Here is a 20,558-nt window from a genome sequence, read left to right as displayed (position 1 = left end):
AGACCTAAAAAAATTAAACAAAGTTTAACAAATTACAGAACTATATATATATTTGTAATTTCATACAAGATAAAATGAATGACCAAAAACATATAACCTTGATGATGCTTTCATTTAACTTAAAACAGGAAAATATGTCTTAACAAATATCCTTATGTCTCCGTTTTGTAGTAACATCACACATTTAATGCGTTTTTCCTATCTACAATACTAAATTCGGAAACCTGTTTTGATATGTGTCGTTTCTCTGTATTAAGCGGTTACATTTAAACAATTTTTTTTCTATGTAAATTGAATACGCCTTTTACCTTCGAAGTTAAGCAGTTAAGGTATGATCATGACATCTTTCACTTTGGAAATTGGAGTGTTTCTTGGAATCCTAGTGGTGTTGGTGAATTCAACAAGTATTCAAAGTAATAGTGAGTATTTCTTACGGTTGTACATTCCGTTGTATATTTGTTTAATTTGTATGACCATAACACGTTCATTCCTACTTGAGTGTCAATTCCTTTCAATTGAGCCAGGCAACTGTTTAACATGAACATCATTTAAGACAAGACAGCTTTATCCAATCCAATTTGAAGGTAATACGACAATGCTTATGACCTTTATGGATTATCCTTTAAAAGCAGTGAAAAATTCGTATTCAGTTGCATGTTATGTAAGAATTTCTATCGTTACTACTAGCTTAGGACCAATTATTATCATTGAACAATGAGTAGTAACTTGCGGTTTTTGAACCTCTTTTCTTTCTTAAAAGGGTAAGAGTCTGTTTTGCTACATCTAAATCTTTGTTCGAAAATGTTTGTACTTTGTAGCATTTCATATTCTTTCCTATCTGACATTGTTTTTTTTCCTACCTAATTTGATGAATATTGAGAGTAATTCTAATGGTAGGATCCTCTGTTTTGAAAAATGACTTGAAATTACAAGTGTTTGATGCACTTATACTTCCCATTGTGAAATATGAGTGTGACATATTGGGATTCGGAAACAATTGCATGCTGGAAAAAATTGAAGTCCAGTTAATGAAATGTGTTAAAATTAAATACTCAACACTAAATTTTCTAAAATATGGAGAACTTGATCGTATACCAATATATACCATAATGAAAGTTAGAATGGTGTATTTTGGAAGAAACATCTCACCAATGTACTATATCGGAAATATTATAATGTATAAAGTAATTACTAATTATATATTCCATTTTAAATTTGTTTTATTTATTTCTGTGCTCGTATGTAATTATATTTTATAAAATTGAGAATGGAAATGGGGGAATGTGTCAAAGCGACAACAACCCGACCATAGAGCCGAACCCACCAATGGGTCTTCAAAGTATCTAGAGACTTACTCCCGCACCCGGAGGCGTCCTTCGGCAGGCCCATAATAAATATGTATCCTAGTTCAGTGATAATGGACGTCATGTATTAACCTTTTGTTGCACATGTGAATGTGACGGAGTGTTTTTAAATAAAGGATAGTGCATATTGCATATTGCATATAAAATACTATATTATAACCATCGGAATTATTCACCAGCGAAAATGATGTGTACAAATGAAATATAAACACATCTTTCAAAGGTTTAAGTGTATATTTTATTTTTAGGCGGATCTTACACCCGAATTCCCATAGACTGTGGGGATATTGATATTAAAAGAGGCAGTGGTGTGTACATGATTTACCCGACAGGCTCTTTAGATGGCTTCAATGTATATTGCAATATGAAAGAAGACAATGTAGGTGGGGGATGGACGGTGAGTTTACAAGAGCATTAAATACAGGAACAATAATGGCATCATGTGGCTGTCAGATTATATCAAGTTGATCAAATTCAAGGCAATGTATCCTGTGTTATTTACTAATTTGATTCTTAATTATGATTGTATCATATGTATATAGTCAAGAGTTGGTGGTCAAGATAAATCCGATTAATATCTATGTCCAAATATATATATACGGGCTACGTTTTTAGTTTTTCAATCAGTTAGTAGACAGTAGGTTGATAACTAGCGTTTACATAATTTGAAAATGGAAGTGATAAAAACGGTATATGATTCAGAGGATAATAAAATGAATCAGCAAGTTTAGCATAATTATCGTTACGCTTTCATTTAAGATACTGAAATTATTTCATTTACGCAGAGCACTCTTTGGACCAAATTGATACAAGCGTTCATATCAAGTCTTTGTTAAATTGTACAGCATCTTTAATAGTCAATTTGGATCAATGATAAAAATGCTGTCTTACACAATAATGTTCATCCAGACGACTGCAAAAGACCAGCCTCGATTGAAGACTATCATTCCCAATTTAATATTTAATGTTAAGTCATTCAAGATTTTCTTAATCTATTTCATCATATTAAGTTTTCTTATAAGGCGACACACTGTTGGAAGATGTTTTACCGACAATTTTCAGGTTTTCTTTTTCTTCTTCATAAAATTCAAGAAGGAGAAAATACTACAAAGATACAATAAAAAAAACACATCGTGCCAAATATGAAAAGCTTATGGGCAAATGATTAAAACTTAAGTTCCAGACACAAAAATGTGAAACAAAAAAATATTTTGACTTTGAGGTCGAAAGGTAAGTAGTTATCAAAGGTACCAGGATTATAATTTAAGAACACAGGATTTCACAATTTCGTCTACATAAGACTCACCGGTGACGTTCACATCAAAATGGTTATAAAGCCAAACAAGTTGAAAGTTGAAGAGCATTGAGGACCCAAAATTCCAAAAAGTTGTGCCAAATACGGCTAAGGTAAACTATTCCTGGGATAAGAAAATACTTAGTTTTACGAGAAATTTAGAGTTTTGTCAACAGGAAATTTACTAAAATGACCATATAATTGGTATTCATGTCAACACCGCAGTGCTAACTACTGGGCTGGTGATAACCTAGGGGACGAACCGTCCACCAGCAGTGGCATCGACCCAGTGGTGTATATGATATTCAAAGGGTTCCAGGATTATAATTTAGTATGCCAGACGCGCGTTTCGTCTACATAAGACTCATCAGTTGCGCTCACATAAAAATAGTTATAAAGCCAAAGAAGTACAAAGTTGAAGAGCATTGAGGACCCCAAATTCCAAAAAGTTGTGCCAAATACGATTAAGGTAATCTATTCCTGGGATAAGAAAATCCTTAGTTTTACGAGAAATTTAGATTTTTGTCAACAGGACATTTACTAAAATGACCATACTAGAGGTGATACCTTCATACCAAGTATGTTACAAAAGATAAGAATAAGTTCTGACCTGGATAGGGTAGCATCAGAACCAGAAGAAGAAGAAACAATGAAACATGGTTTCTTTCGTTTGGACGAAAAATAATCATATAATAAAATTAACAATTTCAGATAAAATTATGAATGTTTTACTGCAGGTATTCCAAAGACGATTGAATGGCGCAGTAGATTTTTACAGAGGATGGGATGATTATAAAGCTGGATTTGGAACTCTGGAGGAAGAACATTGGCTTGGTTGGTTTATTTTTATATGACACTATAAAAATTATATGAGTTATATATTTGTGCCACGTTTTTATCTGATTTTTTTTTTTTTTACGCAATATAATTAACAATTTCATGTCGTTTCGATTATTGCACATCTTTGACCGATCTTCTCAATATATTCACTCAAATTTTAATGTTTTAATTAAACGCTAAATTAGCCTAAGATGCTTAACTTTGAGAAGGAACGTTGTTACTCACTTGATATAAAGGGGGACTGAAACAATTTAATTTGTATTGTATCCTTTTGGTATTTTCGATTTTTTTGTTTTTTAATACTCATTTCTGTTTTACCTTTGTTTTCCAGGACATGTATAATGATCTATAATTATTATAGTAAAAATACACTATATTACTGTTGGAAATCTTTTGATATTAAGTTGGTGTGAGTATCACATCACCGAAATTTTACATGGATAGTGTGCTTTACAATGAACAAAACAACTCAATTGAGTGTTTATATGTCCAAAAACGTCCGAGGAACATTAGTTGGTGTTGTTGGGACATTGCAATTTACCATGATTGCCATGCATTCTGTACTTCGTTGTCGCCCCATTTACTGTATAGACATGTTATGCAGACTTCACTTCTGACCAGACCTTGTTAGATATGATTTAAAACATCGTAAAACAGAACAATGATAGCTCCTGTCTGTCTGACTATCTGAAACAACTACAGGCCTATTCAAATGCACAGAGAAGACCAACAAAGCCCCTAGTTATCCGTAAAATCCATGTGAGATCAAATGTCGATAGTCAAAGGCATTAATCGTCCGAAAGTATCGTATCTTATGATAAAAAACATAAAAAGGTGTGGTATGATTGCCAATAAGACAATTCTTCAATCAAGTCACAACTTGTAAAAGTATACCACTATAGGTCAAAGTACGGTCTTCAACACGGGGCCTCGGCTCACACCTAACAGCCACCTGTAAACGGTCTCAAAAATGGTTTGTGTAAAACCTTTAAATAGGAAAACCGACGGTCTAATCTATATAAAAAAGGAGAAACATTTATGAACCACATCAATAAACGACAACCACTAAACGTCTAGTTCCTGACCTAGGACTGGTGCAACAAATGCAGCGGTTTTAAACATAAGCAAACAACCTTCAATCTTACCTGAAACAATAATGTAACATCACAACATATAACCGTTGTTTTATTATTCTTTAGAACAAGATTACGGATTCTCCATTTCCCTATTCAAATAATGTAAAAAATAAGAGATATTTGCTTTAATTTAGCGTTTGTTTGAAATATTGTACAAGGTATGCTCGCTACCATGTACAAAGTTGATTGTTTTAGGTACTATTGTATATTTTCGTTTTCTAGTTTTGACAATGTTGATACATGTAACTCACAAACTTAAAATCTTACAATTCCTGGTCGTGTTAAAAGCTTGAACAGTAGTAACCTTGAGAAAACAAATTGTCATGTTTTATTGCAGGCAACGAAAATCTTCATATTCTGACCTCCCAAGCCGAATATCAGCTATTAATTACATTGCAAGATTTTGCAAATCACACTGGATACGCTAAATATGCAAACTTTAACATTGCTAATGAAGCTGCGAAATACAAGATGACATGCTCATCCTATAAAGGCAACGTTGGTAAGTTATATTGACGTACTCATTCTGTGTTGGCATTTTTGTTGAGTTTAAGTTGCTATATACTTTACTTGAAATATTTATAGTACATATTTTTTTTATAGGTAACATGATTTAGCTTTGTAGATAGGTTTATTGAGGATATTCACATCCTATGTTGGTAGGTTTAAAGAGGACGCACCATCATATGTTGGAATCGTGGATAGATTTTAAGATAACATACTTTTCCTCGAATTTCTTCCAAATACTGTAAACCAACTTATTTTCGCGAGCAATTTATTTTCGCGACTTTCGCGAGTATAAAATAACGCGAATATAAATCGTCGCGAATATGTAAAAATGGGATCTTTCAATATTAAACTACATCAATTAAATTAGAAAATCGCGAAATTAAATAGCCGCGAAGTGGACTAGAAAGGGTAAGACGCGAAATAAAGTATCCGCGAAAATAAGTTAGTTTACAGTATACGATTTGAAACTTTATAACTTCTAATCAGTATCGTCATCGGTATTTATTGCTAAATACTACTGAATTAGTAAAAATAGATGTTTTTCAATTATTCTCGTGTCAACGGTTTTGCCACAGTTTCTGTTGTCATTTATAGGCCTAGGCTATCTTTAAAAATGCATATATGATTTGTATTACCTATAGGTGACTCATTGGCACACTCGATTGGGCAGAATTTTACTACTAAGGATCAAGATAATGACAAGTCTGGAAACAACTGTGCTACTTCTTATAAAGGGGCCTGGTGGTACAAAGACTGCCATGCTTCAAACCTTAATGGACAGTATCTTGGCGGAACACACACTTCCTTTGCTGATGGTGTCAACTGGAAAACTTGGAAAGGCTATCATTACTCTCTTAAAGCGACAATGATGATGATACGTAGAAAGATATAAATGTTTTTCTCTCAACATCCTCTGTACCTGATTGTAACACCTTTTGTTAATTTGATCGCAGATATTATTGAAAATAAAATTGACTAAAATTATTGTGTTACATATAATGTGATTAATTTATGTGATTTTTAGGAATATTAAAGACTGTGCATGCATGGACTAACTAAATTATTTGTTTGAAATATAAATAAGAAATAGTAATATAATTGTCAATGACACAATTGCAACTCTTCAAAACAGACCAAATGACACAGAAGTTAACAACTACCGTACTACGGGGCGCCGAATGGGACTCTTGTGGTTTTGTACTCAAAATTCAATTTTGTACGGACAAAAGTGACTTTTGTTCAACAAAAATGAGTTCAGTTTAACAAAATTTGTATCATACTACAAATTTGAAATTTTGTCATACAAAATTATCTATCAGCGGACAAAAGTCACTTTTGTCATGACAAAATTCATTTTTGTTACACAGACTTGACTTTTGTTACCTAATTTGAAAATTGAGCGACAAAAGTCAATTTTGTATTTAAATTAGTTTAGTTTGGTTTCTGTGAACTAATTTGCATACAAAATCGACTTTTGTTACACAAAATTGACTTTTGTTACACAAAAATGACTTTTGTTACACAAAAATTACTTTTGTTACACAAAAAGTACTTTTGTTACACAAAAAGTACTTTTGTTACACAAAATTGACTTTTGTGAGACAAAATTGACAAAATTGACTTTTGTGAGACAAAATTGACAAAATTGAATTTTGTCTCAACAAAATTAACCAAATTGAATTTTGTCTCAACAAAATTAACAAAATTGAATTTTGTCTCAACAAAATTGATTTTTGTCTCACGAAAGTCAATTTTGTCTCACGAAAGTCAATTTTGTCTAATAAAAGTCAATTTTGTTGTTACAAAATTGAATTTTGTCATCACAAAAATGAATTTTGTCGTCACAAAATTGACTTTTGTCTCAACAAAATTGACAAAATTGACTTTTGTCTCAACAAAGTTGACAAAATTGACTTTTGTCTCAACAAAATTAACAAAATTGACTTTTGTCTCAACAAAATTGACAAAATTGACTTTTGTCTCAACAAAATTAACAAAATTGACTTTTGTCTCAACAAAAATGACAAAATTGAATTTTGTCTCAACAAAAATGACAAAATTGAATTTTGTCTCACAAAAGTCACTTTTGTCTCACAAAAGTCACTTTTGTCTCACAAAAGTCAATTTTGTCTCACAAAAGTCAATTTTGTCTCACAAAAGTCAATTTTGTCTCACAAAAGTTAATTTTGTCTCACAAAAGTTAATTTTGTTTCACAAAATTGAATCTTACCGTACAAAATTGACTTTTGTGATTTAATTTCCATATCAGGTAACAAAAGTCAATTTTGTATGCAAATATGTTTATATTTGCATACCTTTAAGACAAAGTTGACTTTTGTCATGACAAATATGAATTTTGTCTACAAAAATGAATTTTGTCATGACAAAAATGAATTTTGTCTACACAAATGAATTTTGTCATCACAAAATTGAAGTTCTCACAAAACAAGTCTGTAGCACATAGTTTTGTAAGACAAAAATGATTTTGTTATGACAGAATTGAATTTTGTACAAAACCACAAGAGTCCCATTCGGCGCCCCGTACGTACGGCCATCAAAAATAAAAGATCAAACTGCCACACCAATATCTAGAAACAGTTTCATATCTGTACTTTAATTGTGGGAATGGACAGTTTCTAATTCAAAAAGACGTATTTGGTAACTATATTCATCAAAACAGTTGGTTTTGTTCTTTGATAAAAGGGTAACGGTGTATTTCTATTGCTGTCAGAAAAAGCATTAGTGAAGGAAATAAATTTGGCTTTTGTGAAAATGATTATGATTTCCAACTGGTTGGGGTAACCGTAGATCTTTGCTGCATACGTACCAAAGTAAACAATGAAATGCAATCGAAGAATTTTTTTTTTTTAATATCTTTACTTGTTTTACCTTATCCATTTTTTTCAACCACTGATATCATATGGTCTTGATAAAATACTGTTTTGTTTGGTAAGGGATTGGAAGAAGATGTCTATCACTATGTCCTACATACATGTATATTTACCCTACTAAAGTATCTATACAAAGCTAACCGAAGGTAGACAACTAATATTAGTCTGTATTCGAAGCTTCAGTCATGTTGGTTTTATTTTCCTCTTTGTCAATATTCATATATAGTCAAATTACCTAATATTGACATAGTTTTTCTGTTATGACGAGTAGCAGGTCAACATTCTGATCGCGTCCCCGTTTTAATTGGAGGCATCTTACCTTTTTGCCCCAGGAAAAAAACTGAACTTTCGTACAATAAAATACAATCTCTAGCAACTGACCATGAAGGGTGAAAAGTATAAACTACAGAGTGGACAATTTATATCATATTTTGTAATTGTTTTTTTTATATAAAATTCCATCATGCAGAGAATTTGCAGTAAATTCTACTGAGATATACGTGTATGATATCATAACTAGCCAAGGGTTACGATCAAGTCCACTCCTCTGTTGATAGGAATTGATATGGCACGTTCTTGCCTTATAAAGTATAAAGCAATAATACGATTTAATTAATTCAAGGTAAATTGATCCCAAAAGTCGTTTAACAATAAGAGGGTAGTAAAGAAAACCCGATCATCTATCCAAATAATAAATAATAACTCGAAGTTAAAAGTAACAGCAACCAACACTTCTAAACGTGAATTGCTAATCATATGTTATGAGTTTTTCTCATCAATGAAGAGCGTATGGCTACCAGTACCTGTAGTTCATCCTCGTAAAAAGACAGATATGGCAAATAAACCAGGGCGTATGAAAAGGGTAGTAATATGAAAGTACACAGCAATAAAATTGAGAAAGGAAATGGTGAATATGTCAAAGCGACAACCACCCGACCATAGAGCAGACAACAGCCGAAGGCAACCAATGGGTCAATATCGGTGTTAAAAAAAGATGTAGTGGATTTCTTCATACGATTTTTTTCCATTTTACACCCCGTTTTAAAAACGAGTCAAAGAACGTTTCATTAGAAATAAATTCGTTGTCTTGGTGTAGTCAGGGGTTTACGGAATTTTACACCAGTGTTAAAAATGCATACAATATTCGGCTGCGACTCAGTGTGTATGAATTATCAACAATATGTCAGTTTACAGTATAGCCACATCGCCAGCGTTTGTTTACTCTTAATTTTCAAAGCATCAGAGCCTGTTGTTTAGTGGTTGTTTAGTGGTTGTCATTGGTTTATGTCTGTCGTATTTGTTTGTTTCTCATTTTTGGGGTAAGTTATAAATCAGGCCGTTTTACCAATGTACTCTACTGCTCGAAATTACTCGCAGTTACTGTAAGATATCATCCCAGACTAAAATATCAAAAAATCAACATATCTCAGCGGATTAAACACATGTCAAACAGATTTAAAAGTGAAAAACGTCATGAGCAGACTTGTGTAGATGTTTTAGTTGATTTTGATAACTTTTATAAATTGCTCTTGGCTTTTAACTAGCTTTCAGTAACTGCGAATACTCTCAAATCGTACTTTTGTGTTAATTTGATCTATTGGTACAATTTGTAATGCTTTTTTTTATGTTTACTTATTTTTTATGTTAACTAATTTTATGTTATATCTATCTATTTTTTTTATATATATACCAGCTTTATTTAGTGTTCGGTTGGACTATACAAACGTTTAAACCTGCTGCATTTGTTTGCATCTGTCCTTAGTCAACAGCCTGATGATCAGTAGTTGCCGTTTGTTAATGTGGTTCATACGTGTTTCTCATTTTTAGCTCAAACGGCCAAGTTAGCTTTTCTCATCACTTGGAGTCCGTCGTCCGTCGTCGTTAACTTTTACACAAATCTTCTCCTCTGAAACAACTGGGACAAATTTAAAAAAACTTGGCCACAATCATCATTGGGATTTATAGTTTAGAAAATGTGTTCGGTGACCCGGCCAACCAACGAAGACGGCCGCCATGGCTAAAATAGAACATGGTGGTAAAATGTAGATGTTGGCTTATATCTCTGAAACCAAAGCATTTAGAGCAATCTGACATGGGATAGAATTGTTCATTAGGTCAAGATCTATCTGCCCTGAAATTTTCAGATGAATCAGACAACCTGTTGTTGGATTGCTGCCTCTGAATTTGGGTGGGGGGGGGGGGAGGTAATTTTAAGGAACATTTGACGTTTTTGGTTATTATCTTCAATATTATTATAAATATAGATAGTCTGTAAACAGCAATAATATACAGCATAGTAAGACCTACAAATAGGTCAACACGACCAAAATGGTCAATTGACTCCTTAAGAAGTTATTGCCTTTTATAATCAATTTTTAAACAATTTTCTTAAATTTTGTATATTTTTGTAAATTTTTATAAAATCTTTTCCTCTGTAACTACAAGGCCAAGTTCATTACAGAAAGAGATAATTGTTAGCAGCAAGAATGTTCAGTAAAGTAAGATGTACAAACACATCACTACCACCAAAACACAATGTTTTGTCATGCTTCCATACGTGTCCTTTGTTTAAAATGCACACAGACCAAGATAAGCGACACAGGCTCTTCGGAGCCTCTAGTTTGTTTTTAATAGATAAGACCGTTGGTTTTTTTTCGTTATATTGGTTTTACGCGAGACTTTTTTTAAGCACTTTTTAAAAGCTTGCCGTTGGGTGTGAGCGAACGCTTCGTGTTGAAGACCGTACTTCCTTGTTGTACCAAATTAAGATATCGACAGGATGTATACCATTGGTTAGCAAGTACGTTAACTATAAGTATTAAAAACATAATCAATGCAACTGTTATTGAAGTGTGATGTTGAATTGATAACCCTATAAGCAGTCTATTGAAGAAGCGTATCGATAAAAACTTTTCTTATATCAATGAGCGATATTGTCTAATATCAAACTGTAAATATGCAGACATTCCATGCGGAAAATGTTGTTTTCGGCAACGAAAAATTAAGAAAATACTAACTTTAAAACTTATTGTTCAACTATAAATAATGAGTCTAAATATACATTCAGAAGTTAGTTAGAAGCTAAAGTGTATGTCCGTGTAAAATTTGAAGTGCTGTGTTTTTCTTATATACATAAATAAACAATGCGATGCTTTTAAAATATCAATGCGATACTTTTAAAATATCATAGCGGTGTTTTTGTTATATCAATATTAGTACCGATTAGTATAAATATTAGACTGTTGTACCCATATTTTGACAACTTTACTTATTATGCCTGTTTTGTTCACGCATAGTTGTAAATATGACAGAATTTGATAGGACTGTCATACACATGAGAGGTTAAGCGCTATAAAACCAGGTTCAATCCACTTTTTTCAAAACTTGAAAATGCCAGTAATGAATCAGAAATATGACAGTTTTTATTTATTCGTTTGGTGTGTTTTATCATTTAATTTTACCATTTTATAAGGGACTTTCTGTTTAGAATTTTCCTCGGATTACCCTCACGGTCATCGCGATTTAAAAGAGCGTCCACGCTGATTATGTTCATTGAGATATCGATTTACCAACGGGAAAAGTCTTTGATATCCAAAAAAGAACTGTTTTCCTTCTCAATATCTTTTTCCATGTTTCGATATTACCAAGGTGGATAGGCTATAGCAGTGTGACCAGTATATTATAATCTAATAATTACATTAGATGTATGTTTCATTATAATACGTTATTCTGATTGGCTAATTGCACATCACATGTTATTCCGTAAGCAGTTGCATGAGACAATAACATTTCATTCATGATGACACGAGGTCCCACAATAAAGTGCACAGGTGAATTTAAAAATTTAACTTCATGAAAATCGTGTTTTTATAATCCTCGCTAAAAAATGTAATTATAAGTATTGAATGCTTCTTTTTGTAACTTTATAGGGTTGTAAAAGCGTTGACCGTGCATACATTTTTAGAATGAAGCGCTTCCGCGCTTCATACAAAATGTACTTCGGTCAACGCTTTTACACCCCAATAAATTTACAAAAAGAAGCATTCAATTCTTAAATAGTATGTAGACGTTTTTGCAACCGCTTTAAATTCCGCCATTGGATCATAACTTCAAATAGAATTATAAAAAATAAGATGTGGTATGATTGCCAATAAGACAACTGTACACAAGTGACCAAAATAATACAGACATTAACAACTATAGGTCACCGTACGGCCTTCAACGATGAGCAAAGCCCATACCGCATAGTCAGCTATAAATACCCGATAAGACAATGTCAAACAATTCAAACGAGAAAAACTAACGGCCTTATTTAAACAACAAAAAAATGAACGAAAAACAAATATGTAACACATAAACAAACGACAATAGGCTCCTGACTTTGGACAGGCACATACATAAATTAAAGAACCTTAGTGTGCACGCTCACATACCCCACGTCCCCACATTGTCATTGGAGAAATTAAATAAGTGTAAGAAAAAAAAATCGCATAAGAAAAATTAATTTCCTGCCAATATGCACATCTAAATAGTATGTCCTTCTCATCTGAAAAGGTTTCGTGAAATTCTGTTGTGTGGTTTGAGAGGAGTTGCGATGACAAGAAACAGGACTGACGGACGGACTGACGGACGGACGGACGGGTCAAAACATTATACCCTTCGCAACTCGTCGCGTGGGGTATAATAATGTTGCGGGGGTTAAACATGTTAGTTAGTCGGTTAAACGATGTGATGGAAAACAATGGACTGAACAGATTATTAACACTTTCAACTATCAATAGGGTCAAGAATCATTTTTGTAATGTTAAGTTCATGTAAGCGTTAATTTTGTTACAGTTACGAAATTTTAGTGATATTGATCCTAAAACATTAAACCGGTCATGATCAAAGTTTGTGACTTATGTTTGCAGTTTTCTTGACATGCATTGTGACGTGTCATCGTATTCATAAATTTTTGATATTAAAAATCATCGCTTTGATATAAGACAAATATCGCATTGATATTTTAAAATATAGCAGTATCGTTGACTTATAGGTGATTTTGGCGTAGCAAACAATTGAATTCATCTCAATTGCATTCCATTGAATTTGCTACATGATATTTATAGAATGTGTACATTTACAAATGATAAATCGTGCATTTATGTTTCATTTATTCAATAATTCAATGTTCTCGTTTAAATACACCTTGCTTGTTATTACATAAAATAACTCGTGAAATTATACACCAGACGTATGTCGTGTTAAAAGATACCCTGTTTTAAGAAAAGAGTCATTAGTTTATACCGAGAAATCTGCCTTTCTTCGTACAAATGCTAAAATTCGTCTGAAATTTCCCACAATGCAACTCGTTGATATAAGACAATATCGCTCATTGATATAAGAAAAGTTTTTATCGTATCGCACCTTCCATAGACTGATAAGTGTATAACAAGGACCAATAAGTGTACATGAGTTGAGCATATCTTAATGTAAGAGCTCAATCATTAACATTTCCGTAAAATTCTGTAGTGATTTTTTAATACAGTATACACAGGGAAATTTCACAAGTATGTACTTCACGTGAATTTATTCAACCTCAAACGAGCTTACACTGCAGTTCTATTGTTATACTCCATTGTTTCTATTTCGTATACGTGAAACCCTGGTGAAATGAGTTTACGTGAGCAGCACGTGAAAATCACATGAACTTTTTTTCAGGTGAAAATCGGATGATTTTTTTCACAAGGAATTCCATGACTTGAGTTTAGAAAATAAAATGATTAAAAAAACATTTAACTTTTTTAAATAATTTTTCAACTTATTAAATCAAAACACTTTTCATAAAGTTAACGTAAAATCCACACGAGGAGTTCATTAATAATATCAAGGAAATGTAGCCTGCTTATATGCAGGAAATACCAAAACTTACATAAAATATTTAGTTTATAGTCACATGAAAAAATATAGGCAAGTAAAGATCAACAAGAAAAGTGATGAAATTTTCAATTGACTCCTTTCTATTAATTGTCCTATGTTGACTCTTTCGTTTTTAGAATGGAACTAGAATCACGATTTGTCATACCAGGGATTTGTATATCGTACTGCATGATATGGGTAATTTTCATTGTTGAAGGCCCAATCGTTACCTATGTCACTTTCTAGATCCGCTTCTTTTTAATGTGTTTTGGATATTTGTTTCATTGGAACGCATACCACATCTATTTCTATACTGGTAACAATATTATTTAGAGTACGGAAGAAAGCCTCTTTTCAAACTTTTTCTTACACTAAATATAATCACTTGAAAACGTCTGTTTGTTTTCATTTATGATGTTTAAAGTTGCTGTCTAAGCGATTAATCGCAAACTTTTATTCATGTGTATATTAAAGCACGAAGTCACAAACCCACGTTTGATTGTGAAAGAAAACCAAATTGTATGATCATAATAAAGAATTTTTAAGTCCAAAGACATTCGAAACTTCCTCAGAACTGCAGAGTCTTCAATGATATTCAGTCTAATATCGTATGTCCTATCAACAGAAAGTATGACAATATTTTATATAAAGTATAACCATTGATGTAAATGACAAAACCTTTGAAATCCTCCTGTTTTTGTTGTGTTGTGTTGTGTTTTTTGATTTTTTTTAGGGGGGTCTGTTGCTTAGACTTTAGTTTTCTATTATATATGCAGTGGAGTTGTAAGTCGTTTCCGCTTGTTTCATTTTTGACATGGTGTTGTCAGTTCTCTCTGTCTAATGATTTTTATATGTTTCCATGTTATCCTTTGCCTTTTTGTTTTTAAAACAACGGAACATGATTGAGTTGAAGTTGTAGTTAGTATAAAAATTATTTATTGAACATAACTACTAATAGGTGAATCATATTCGGCTGTATTTTCTTCATATTATTATATATAAGAAATCAAGATCCTGTACCATGCAGCGATTTCGAAAGTTACGACAAACCACCTTTGGTAAATAAATCAACATTTTATTTGTTAGATATTTACATAAATTGTGTATGATCAGGCAATGGACGTGGGGAAAATGTCAACACACTAGGAAATAAGTAGTCAACTGAATGCTCGTCGGTTAACGGAGAGTCTGCGTACAATATCGTAGGTTGGCAGGAGAAGTACGTTTCCTCGTCATGTTCGTCGAATGAACACCATGTATCATCTTGGTTATCAGCTGAATTATTTGCATTTAGTCCAAATTGAAGAGTAGCTTGTTTCAAATTATTTCTTTGACGGTTCCTCTTGTCACCTTTCTGACGTTTTTTATTTACTCTAGGAGCATACTTTTCTTTCAAGAGGTCGCAGTCATTCTTCTTTCCCGTTATCACCTGGGCTGGTTTTTCGTTCAAGTGTCGCATGTCCGCAGTTTCCTTTACTTCTTCGGAGTTCATCACGCTGTCTATATGAGCAAACAGTGCAAATTCAAAATCCTCTATTATGCCTTTGTCACTGTTACAGTTAAAATTAACAGACTCGCAGACTACGTCAGATATGTGGCTGTCTCTTGATTCTTCTTTTCTTGAACACTCCGGTATCGAATCAATATTGTTCGAATTGTGGTGTAAATGCTTGTTCGGAATCCCTCGTGTCTTTAACTTCTTTGGTTTTTCGGTGAGTCCTTTTCTTGAACCTTTCTTGCATTTTTCAATCGCGATTTCTCCATCAGTTCGGTAATGCGTTCCTCGGGCGAACGGTCCAACTGGATTAATGTCACACTCAAATGTTTTCTCCTCCTTCTTTTTCAAAAAGTACTTAATATTTTCATGTTCGGATGGTCTACGTTCATGTTCAATGGTGTCTCCACATCCATGTTCTATCTTATTCACCTCGGACGTTTTTGTGTGAAGGCTGCTGTCACCGACACGTCTTTGTTCTGCGTCATCCTTTATTTCCTTTACAATACTATGTAATTTTTCAGTGTGCTTTTCAACTATTTCCGTTCTGATTTCATTCAATTCTGGAATCTGAGTAGGAAGCTTCGGTTCAATTTTCTCCTTATTCTGATTACTTTCATCTTCTAGTGCGTGTTTTGCATATAGCATGAATGGTTTTGCTATTGAAATTACATAAATTCTAAGCTTATCCTTAAAGACCTCTTCCTCATGTGGCAAAATCCCCATTTCTTCTTCAAATTTTGCTGTAAACGAATCTACTTGTTCTCTGCATAATGCCATTACCTTGCTTTTGTGTTTAGAAACGTCAAAATTAGGCAGTTCTCGTTTTAATTTTTTCTTTGTTATTTCTGCAAATCCACTTCTCCCTAACACGCCTAAAACAGCTAGTCGAATCGATGAAATCTGAGCTGACACAATTGCGTCTTGTTTCTTCTTTTTATATCGTTCTTCTACTATTTCATCAGCAGCCATGGTAGCGGAAACTACATTTATGAAATTGTTTCCGTATCTGACAGTAGTTTTTCTGTTTATCCAATATTCTGGTCGAATATCTGTTTGACATAATTTATCATTAGAATTTTCATTTTCAAAAGACATCATTAGTTCCTCGCTTTCAATTAAACTCGTTCTTGGCTTACAAATATGTCGTTGTAACGCTTTGGCTCTCTGGTGTATTTTCCATAAAACAGGATTTGCCGAAATGAGGGATTCTCCACTATCCAAATTTTCATACCAGTGTAATGTTGTCCATTTGCAGTTTTGTTCAAAAAAGGCTCTAACCTTTCCTTCTACGTTCATTGTAAATTCATCCTGTTTTAATTTTTCCGTTATCTGTGGTTTTGTGGTATTTTTTCGTCGCACAACGTTTAATTTTCTTTTCAGTTTCTCGTGCAATGATGTATGTTCTTTTTTGGGATATTGATCGTCTTTCTGTTTTCTCTGTGGTAACTTCATTCTCATTTTTGTGATACTGTAGTTTGTTAATTGGTCCTGCTGTAGAACATTTGAAGTTTCCGTTTTGTTTTTTATTTTTATGTCTGGATTTGGTGACTGGTGGACTTTGCTGCTTCTCAGAGATTTAAATTTGTCATAAACACTTGCCTTCTCTAAATTAAAACTTGCCTTCATTTTTCTTGTCTCTGTGTTTGGCGTTTTCATATCTTCTTTGCCATTTTTCGTTTCGTTACATGTACGTTCATCCGTATTTGTCGATGTCGTTTCAGTCCATTTTTCATTTTCGTTACTGGTTTTTCGTTTACTTTCTTTTGTAGGCGAATTTCCCATTGTGTAAATGTCTTTCAGAACTACGATACATCAATGCTTAACTATTTTGTATTTCATATAATTGTTTCCTGAGACTATATCGAATGTTAATTCGTAGGTTTGCAAACTAGATTCTATAATAAATGTCGACAGGACATTTTCCAAATAGCGTTGTAGTCTCATTGACGTCATGTGTCTTTATTCCGGGAAAACGCATCAAAAGTTTTTGAAAACAATTTGAAGTTTTATCATTTGGTCCATGAATACTCTGACCCACTTTTCTTTAAATCGAAATATTAATTAAAGACAAGAAAACTATACAAAAACTAAACACAACACAACATATCAACATATATATCATTATGACAAAGAATTAAAAATAATTCCAAAACCTCTACTGTATGTGGTATTTTGTTTTTATTAATTTTGTTTTTTTTTATAACAGAATGAAAGTTGATGCTATCCATAACTTTGTAGAGTCCAACAATTTTACAACCCCAAAATATATCTGGTAAATTTAAAATCTGATATAAATATGAACACACAATTGATATTGAAACACTATTGTTTTGATAATCAGATACCACTGTGACATGGAAATTCAGACCCAGAAGTCGAAAATGAAATGACAAAGTAATGGCTAATAAAGAAAATCACCAACAAAGGAAAGAAAAAAAAACAGTAGTACACAAAACACAACATAGAAAGCCCCAAATATGCATATATATAACTGCGAAAGTAACTCTAAAATGATTTAAGACTGCTGTGGTTTCTTAGTAAATCATTGGAGTCTTAAATTTTTTTCTTTCTTTCACGCGTCGCAGGAAGGCGTGCCGCCAAAGCAAACATTTAATATACTCTTTCTTACTTTCATAGTTATTTGGACTTCTAGTAGTACTAGTATTTGTCTTTAAAAAAACATATTCTGATTCCCAAATTGATGGAAAAATTATCTATAGTATCATTCATCATCCATAATTGAGTCCAGATTCGATTTTCTGTCATTTTATTACAGCACATGCAGAAAACCAACAATGATATTATAAAACTAATACCGAAAATTTAGGTCCACAAAGATTTAAGATTCCTAACTGAGCAATTTATTTGATTTCTTTATGTTAGATAAATACATAATGGTATGTCTCTAATATCAACAATGATACAACTTTATTAAAGAACAAAGATCCGATTTCCTCCACGTAGCACGTATTTTATCTAACCAAATTAAATGTACAAATTGAAAATACTGAACTCCGAGTAAAACTTCAAAAGGAAAAATAGCAAAAAACATTTTGACGGGACGTTTTATGTATACAAATGTCCGGCGCCCGTCTGTCCGTCGTAAACATGGTACAGCATATAATCTTTATGTCATTGAACTTAACATGGTTGTTTTTTCATGATGGTCTGTATTCTTATTGAGGATGATTCAAATTTTATTTTAGCCTGAGTTATTGAGTTTATGAAAAATAGGGGTTTTCCACATGTCGCGCCGTATCTCAGAAACTATTCATAACTATAGCATAAAATTTCATATACTTGATAGTTAAATTATTCTTAAGATCTTTAAACTTTTTCGTAATGATGTTTTCATTCATTTTTGAGTTATTGAATTTTATTGAGATTCAACTTTGGTATCTTAGAAAGCATGTTTCTTATATACAAACTTCCTTTAGAGCAAGAATAAAGAATGAGTAAGGCTATACTAAGCATAACTTCCTGTACAACACCGTGTTAATTAAACTTCCTGTACAACACCGTGTTAATTAGAAAAACCCATGTAAACATAATGTTTTTTATAAGACGACCAGCCATATCCAACTAAGTTAGACATCACGTGACTTTTGTGACGTATAATAGCCGCCATTTTGTATTATATTTCCCCATATAAAATGCATATATGCTTCAATAAAGTTTAATTTTCTCATAAACCTGATCCGTTTTCTTAATTTTGCAAATCAATCCTTGATATTCAAACATATTTCTATCAAACAATGTTGGTCCTAACAGTTTAATTTTTGATTAAATTCGGTCAAATCGGAATCGTAAAATATGCATTTTTTCTCGTCATTTCTCCGTTGACTGAATGCTAAATTACCGATACCCATGTCTACTTTTATATCAAATAAAGAAATTCTGTAAATAAAACACAAACTTTGCAAATCGATTAAGTATATTCAAACATATAGCTGGCGAAGAATACTACTTAAAACAGTTTAATTTCAGGGAAAATTCGGTCAAACATCGATTTAAAAAAGGGAATTTTCCGAGATTTTTCAAGATGGCGGCTGATGTATCATATAGAAATGTTGCATCAAATCAATGATTTCTATAGTTAGACTTAAACAGTTTCCTAGATTATATTTATTTTTTATGAAGAATCTCTGATGTTTCTGTTATTTTCCTTTAGTGATATTTCGATATCATTAACTTGATTTCAAAATTTCTTGATAAAAAAAAAATATATTTTAAGTGTGACACGGGAACATTTATTTTTGACCGATATTCATCCAGGAGATACTGTTAACAGAAAAAAGTTTACAATATCTATAATAAAAAAAATCTTTTCTTTTTTTAAAGGTGTTTTTTTAAGTTTTCTGTTTATTTTATCTTTCTTTAAAAATACATTTATACATTCCTTTTAAAACAAAAAAGAAATAAATGTTTTCATCCAAAGAGAAAAAAAAAAACCAATGTCCATTTATAATAGATAAATATTCTATACCTTTAAAATTTCATTCCTTGACCGAACAGGTGAAATCTAACTTGGGTTATAATGTTACATCATAATATATTGTCAGGTAGACGTGCAAACCAAAAGCAACCAGGTGACATTCAACATCCTGTCAGTGTGTATACATATATTACCAGAGTTTAAATTTTGTGATATACAAAAGTTTTCATAAATGTACAAATAAATATCTTCTCCTTCCCGTGTCAAATCAGAAGAAGTATGTTTCATAATAAACTTTAGGAAAATATGAATATTATGAACATTTCTTTAAAAAAAAAAAATTTGCTCAAAAGGCATTCAAATATTTATATGTTTCTAAATTTTTTTCAAAGAAATATTCTGATTCAAATATGAATTTAAATGACTTTCGATCATTGAACATGATTTTATTGCTATTTATTTTTTAATTTAATATTTAAAGCTAAATCCAGGCAATGAATCGATATAAAGTTTAAATTGTGGAAAAAAAATATATAGTTATTGTATACATTCCAACAGAGACGTATAATACGATTGGTCTGGTTGTAACAATATTGTATACCCGATAATATCTATCGACAGAGTTATCGGTCCTGAATAGGACTGATATAGTTGGGTATGGTATCATGCGGTCGTAGCGCAGCTGTTTTTTT

At 32.3% G+C, this 20,558-nt stretch overlaps 1 protein-coding gene across 1 annotated transcript; it reads left to right on the top strand.

Annotated features, from left to right (window-relative positions):
- Positions 1-277: 277 nt before the first annotated feature.
- Positions 278-6,129, top strand: LOC134714719 (fibrinogen C domain-containing protein 1-like). The gene is made up of 5 exons (XM_063576219.1): positions 278-419; positions 1,613-1,761; positions 3,396-3,492; positions 4,972-5,136; positions 5,786-6,129. Exons 1-5 carry the CDS (start codon positions 332-334, stop codon positions 6,034-6,036), a joined length of 750 nt encoding a protein of 249 aa, XP_063432289.1. The 5' UTR covers positions 278-331; the 3' UTR covers positions 6,037-6,129.
- Positions 6,130-20,558: the final 14,429 nt, after the last annotated feature.

Source organism: Mytilus trossulus, chromosome 4 (assembly GCF_036588685.1).
Source record: "Mytilus trossulus isolate FHL-02 chromosome 4, PNRI_Mtr1.1.1.hap1, whole genome shotgun sequence".
Classification (NCBI taxonomy): Eukaryota; Metazoa; Mollusca; class Bivalvia; order Mytilida; family Mytilidae; genus Mytilus; species Mytilus trossulus.
This window is presented reverse-complemented; position numbering and strand designations above follow the sequence as displayed.